The sequence below is a fragment of the Hemitrygon akajei genome, chromosome 6, assembly GCF_048418815.1.
Source record: "Hemitrygon akajei chromosome 6, sHemAka1.3, whole genome shotgun sequence".
In the NCBI taxonomy this organism is placed as follows: domain Eukaryota; kingdom Metazoa; phylum Chordata; class Chondrichthyes; order Myliobatiformes; family Dasyatidae; genus Hemitrygon; species Hemitrygon akajei.
Genome location: NC_133129.1, coordinates 187,766,119 through 187,772,118, shown reverse-complemented (window position 1 = coordinate 187,772,118; position 6,000 = coordinate 187,766,119). Strand labels below are relative to the sequence as shown.

Below are 6,000 nucleotides of genomic sequence, written 5' to 3'. Positions count from 1 at the left end.
GTGGAAAGCCAAGAGTGGAGGGGAGGGGAACATGTGTCTGGTGGTGGGATCCCATAGGAGGTGGCAGAAGTTACGGAGGATTATACGTTGGATTGCTAGGCTGGTAGGGTGATAGGTGAGGACCAGGGAGACTCTATCCCTGGTGGGCTGGCAGGGGGATGGGGTGAGGGCAGAGGTGCATGAAATACGGGAGATGCGATGGAGGGTAGAGTTGATAGTGGACGAAGGGAAGCCCCTTTCTTTAAAAAAGGAAGATATCTCCTTTGTCCTAGAATGAAAGGCCTCATCCTGAGAGCAGATGCGGCGGAGGTGGAGGAATTGAGAGAAAGGGATAGCATTTTTGCAGGAGACAGTGTGGAAGGAGGAATAGTCTAGGTAGCTGTGAGAGTCTGTAAGTCTGTAAGTGGGAAGTTGGATGATTAGGAAGATTTTAAAATCCAACAAAAGGCAACTACAAACGTTTGTAAAAAGGGAAAAGATGAAATAGGAGGGCAAACTAGCTAATAATATAAAGCATGATAAGTTTTTTTTCAGTTATAAAAAGAGTAAAAGGATGTGAGTGTTGATATTGGACCAATGGAAAATGATGCTGGTGAGGTAGTAATGGGGTCAAAGAAATAGCAGATAAACTTAATGGGAACTTTGTATCAGCCTTCACTGTGGAAAACACCAGCAGTGTGCCAGAGTTCTGTGAGTGTCAGGGAGCAGGAGTCAGTGCCATTGCTATTAGAAAGGAAAAAGTGCCAGGCAAAACTGAAAGATCTTATGGTGGATAAGTCAACTGGACCAGATGGACTACATCCCAGAGTCCTGAGAGAGATTGTTGAATAGATAACGGATGCATTGGTCATGATCTTTCAAAAATCACTTGACTTTGGCATGATTTCGGAGGACTGAAAGATTGTAAATATCACTCCACTCTTTAAGAAGGGAGAAAGACTAAAGAGAGGACATTACGGACTAGTTAGTTTAACCTCAGTGGTTGAGAAATTCTTGGAGTCTATAATTATGGGCGAGCTTTCAGGGTACTTGGAGTCTAATGATAAAATAAGTCAAAGTCAGCATAGTTTCTGTAAAGGGAAATCTTGCCTGACAAATCTGTTAGAGTTCTTCAAGGACATAACAAGCAGGGTGGACAAAGGAGAGATAGTGGATGTCATTTACTTGGATTTTCAGAAGGCATTTGATAAAGTGCCACACGAGGCTGATTAACAAGATAAATCCTATTATATAGGACATATAATAGAGCAAAAATTAGTGGTAAGTTAGAGGATGTGAAGTATTTAAAAACCAACAAAATGCAACTAAAAAAATAAAGATGGATTACAAAGGTAAGCTAACCAATAATACTAAAAGGATACAAAAAATTTCCTCAGATGGAGACACACACACACACACACACACACACACACACACAATATCAGTCCCGCAAACGCATGAGATTGAGACGGCTCTCCCACCCCAAATCCTGGTTTATGTGGATGCTGTATAAGTTGCTACCCTGTGCCAAGAAAAAACAGACACCATGCTACATATGATTAAAGGAATTACATTTATGAATCTTAAAGGATTGGTAAAGAAAAGAAAGAAAAAACCCAAAGGGCCCATTATAATTAAAGTCAAATGTGCACAAGTTGGAGCTCAACTCTTCCCAAAATTCATATTCACCCATCCTCAGTCAACCTCGCCATCTGGCTCCATCTAATCATAGTCCCCCATTGAGTCATATCCTACGACCAGTTCTCTCCAGAGTCTTCTCTTTTCATCTCCTCCAGAACAAAAGACCCAGCTCACCCGTTATCTCTACTATAGCCCAAACACTGCTTCTACAGAAAGACCATTACATTAGCAATGAAACCTTTCCTAGGTTGTTACATATAGAGCATAAAAGAGAGGCAAGAGTAGATATTGGACCATTGAGAAAATATTCTGGAGAGGTAGTAGTGGGGTAACAAGGAAATGGCGGATGAACTGAGTAAGTATTTTGCATGTTTTTTGCATGCAAGTATTTTGAAGACAGCAGCAGTATTCCAGAAATTTGAGAGTATCAAAGGGCAGATGTGTGAAGTTACCATTACTAGAGAGAAGGTTCTTGGGAAACTAAAAGGTCTGAAGGTAGATAAGTCATCTGGACCAGATAGTGTAACCCCAGGTTTCTGAAAACAGATGGCTGTGGAGAATGTGGAGACATTGGTAATAATCTTTCAAGAATCAATGGATTCAGAGAATTGGAAGTTTGCAAATTCACTCCACTCTTCGAGAAAGAAGAGAGGCAGAAGAAAGGAATTTATAGGTCAATTAGTCTGATCTCAGTGGTTGGGAAGATGTTGAAATCGATTGTTAAGAATGTGGTTTTGGGGTACTTGGAGGCACATTAAGAAACTGGGCAGTAGTCAGCATGGTTTTCTCAAGGGAAAATGTTGGCTGACAAATCTGTTGGAATTTTTTTGAAGAAATAACGAGCAGGATAGACAAAGGAGAATCAGTTGATGTTGTTTACTTGGATGTTCAGAAGGCCTTTGCCAAGGCACCAAACAGGAGACTTCTTACCACATTAAAAGCCCATGGCATTACAGGAAGATATTAGCATGGATAGAGCATTGGTTGATTGGCATGAGGCAAAGAGGGGGAATGAAAAGAGCCTTTTCTGGTTGGCTGCAGGTAACTAGTGGTGTTCCACAGAGTTCTGTGTTGGAACTGCTTCTTACGTCATATGTCATTGATTTGGATGACGGAACTGATGGCTTTGTGGCCAAGTTTGTGGAGAGGTGGGACGTTTTAAGGAGGCTGAGAAGCTGTAGAGAGACAGACAGATGAGAATGAACAAAGAAGATGCAGATGGAATGCAGTGTTGGGAAGTGTATGGTCATGCACTTTGATAAAAGAAATAAAAATGTCGACTATTTTCTAAATGGAGAGAATTGAAAATCTGAGGTGCAAAGGGACTTGGGAGTCCTTGTGCAGTATTCTCTAAAGGTTAATTTGCACGTTGAGTCTGTGGTGAGGAAGGCAAATATGATGTTAGCTTTTATTGGATTGGAATAGCATATAAAAGCAAGTATGTAATGTTGAGGCTTTATAAGGCACTGGTGAGGCCTCACTTGGAGTATTTTCAGTTTTGGGCCCCTTATCTAAGAAAGAATGTGCTGAATCTGGAGAGAGTTCAAAAGAAGTTCACAAGAATGATTTGGGGAATTAAAGGCTTATCATATGAGGAGCATTTGATGTTTCTGGGCCTGTACTCACTGGAATTCAGAAGAATGGAGGGGGGTGTCTCACTGAAACTTATTGGATGTTGAAAGGCTTCAATAAAGTGGATGTTTCCTATGGTGGGGAAGTCTAAGGCCAGAAGACACAGCCTCAGAATAGAGTGCCGACCATTTAGAACAGAGAGGAGGAGGAATTTTTCAGCCAGAGAGTAGTGAATCTCTGGAATTAGTTGCCACAGGCAGCTGTGGAGGTGAAGTCATTGGGCAGAGGGTGATAGATTCTTGATTAGTCAGGGCATGGAGGGACATGGGGAGAATGCGGGAGATTGGGGCTGAGAGGGAAATTGATCAGCCATGATGAGATGGTGGAGCAGACTCAATGGGTCAAATGGTCTAAATTTGCTCCTATATCTTATGGAATGTTGTAATTGTCAACACTTTGAGGAACTTCTAGGGGGCATAGATTTAGGATGAGAGGGGTAAGATTTAAAGGGAATCTGCAGGGTAATTTCTCACCCAGAGGATGATGAGCATATATAGAACGAACCGCCAGAGGTAGTGGTTGAAGCAGGTACACCACCATCATTTAAGAAGCACTTGGATAGGCACATGGAGAGGCAAAGCCAGAAGGGATTATGCATCAAACGAGGCAAATTGCTACTAGCTGAATAGAAGGGGGTAGTTGGGCCGAAGGGCCTGTATCAGTGCTTTCAATGAGTAACGAATTTGTAACAAGGAGAAAATCAGAGCCCATGTGTCAGTAGCGAAGGTTAGACGCCAGTTTGGAATTGGGAAGACGTTTGTAGAGGTAAAGCAGCACAGATTAGCCGCAGCCTTCCGAAAAGTGTCGAGAGGATGAATGACTGCCCACATCTTGCTGTAGTTGTGTTCAACCTGGTAACAAATGGTTGTTTGAAAGTTCGCGGAATTCTATTAACAGGAGCGAGTCTGTAAATCGATCCACCGCCAACTGTTGGTGTTAACAGGTGCCCTCTCCAAATTTATTCCAAAGCAAACACGTCCTTTAAAGTCAGTGCGTCACCAGTTAGCGGAGTTAATACCCTACTAGGTAATATATCACTAGTGGCTGCGCCGTTGGCTACTGGGGCCGAGTAGAGGCCAATCTCCTCACTAATAGTGAAGTGTTGCGTTAACCCGGCGCCCTTGCCGTTGACTTTGGCGTCACTGGAATCCCATCCACACTAGTTCAGCAGCCAGCCGTGTTCAAACGCGATGCAGAGCGTGAAGCGCCCCGCTGCCCGGGCCCTACGCCTCCTGCTCCCGCCGCTTCAGCAGCTCGTCCCCGCCGCCAGGATTGTGTCCAAACCGGGCAGGGAGAAACTGACAGCGACGGTAGGAAACTGCAATCATCGCGGAGAGGGGTGTGGGGGAGGAAACTGGATGGACGGAGAGAGGGTGGGTGGTTCCAAGTGTTCCCACCCAGCAATACACCTTCCAGCTGTTGTCCGCGCGAGGGGCGCGCCCTCCCCAGATATTATCCGTGCGACGGACGTAATCTCGGTCCAGCTGTTATTCTTGCGAGGGACGCCCCCTCAGTCCAGCTGATGCCCATGTGAGAAACGCACCCAGTCCGGCTGTTGTCCCTGTGCGGGAGGTACCCTCAGTCTGGCTGTTGTCCACATGTGAGACGCACCCTCAGTCTGGCTGTTGTGGATATGTGGGTCACACCCTCAACCCAGCTGCTGTCCGCGTGTGGGACGCACCCTCAGTCCGGCTGTTGTGGATATGTGGGTCACACCCTCAACCCAGCTGCTGTCCGCGTGTGGGACGCACCCTCAGTCCGGCTGTTGTCCCTGTGCCGGAGGTACCCTCAGTCTGGCTTTTGTCCACGTGTGGGACGTACCCTCAATCCAGCTGTTGTCCCTGTGCCAGAGGTACCCTCAGTCTGGCTGTTGTCCCTGTGCCGGAGGTACCCTCAGTCTGGCTTTTGTCCACGTGTGGGATGCACCCTCAGTCTGGCTGTTGTGGATATGTGGGTCACACCCTCAACCCAGCTGCTGTCCGCGTGTGGGACGCACCCTCAGTCCGGCTGTTGTCCCTGTGCCGGAGGTACCCTCAGTCTGGCTGTTGTCCCTGTACGGGAGGTACCCTCAGTCTGGCTGTTGTCCCTGTATGGGAGGTACCCTCAGTCCAGCTGTTGTCCCTGTGCCGGAGGTACCCTCAGTCTGGCTTTTGTCCACGTGTGGGTCGCACCCTCAGTCCGGCTGTTGTCCCTGTGCCGGAGGTACCCTCAGTCTGGCTTTTGTCCACGTGTGGGACGCACCCTCAGTCCGGCTGTTGTCAGCATGTGCGACGCACCCTGTCTGGCTGTTGTGGGCATGTGGGACACACCCTCAGCCCAGCCGCTGTCCGCGTGTGGGACACACCCTCAGCCCAGCTGTTGTCCGCGTGTGGGACACACCCTCAGCCCAGCTGTTGTCCGTGTGAGGTACGCAGCTTCCAGCTGTTTCATTCCTCAGGCCCTCACAGCAGATGTGATACAGAGTGGCACCCTGGCTTCAGCGCCTCACCAGCTGGTTTGCTCTACAGGATCAGGCCGTGGCTTTTGCGGTGATAACTGCCACCCTGCTGCTGCCCAGCGGTTGGGTCATCAGTCACCTGGAACCATACCGGCGCCGAATGAGGAAGGGCCAGTGACGGGGCCACCACACAGGGAACTGCAACCAGAGACCATCGGAAGTTGAAGCTGGAGCCACTTGAATAAACCCTTCGAACCATAGCCCTGGAACCTTGCAGATTCTTCAACCCTGGCCCCCTCTCCTCCAACTCT

The 6,000-nt window shown here is 47.5% G+C and overlaps 1 protein-coding gene across 1 annotated transcript; it reads left to right on the top strand.

Moving 5' to 3' along the window:
- Window positions 1–4,292: 4,292 nt before the first annotated feature.
- LOC140729784 (cytochrome c oxidase subunit 8B, mitochondrial-like) lies at window positions 4,293–5,949 on the top strand. The gene is made up of 2 exons (XM_073050001.1): window positions 4,293–4,562; window positions 5,760–5,949. The coding sequence occupies exons 1-2, from the start codon at window positions 4,443–4,445 to the stop codon at window positions 5,865–5,867; spliced, it is 228 nt and encodes a 75-aa protein (XP_072906102.1). The 5' UTR covers window positions 4,293–4,442; the 3' UTR covers window positions 5,868–5,949.
- The last annotated feature ends 51 nt before the right edge of the window (window positions 5,950–6,000 follow it).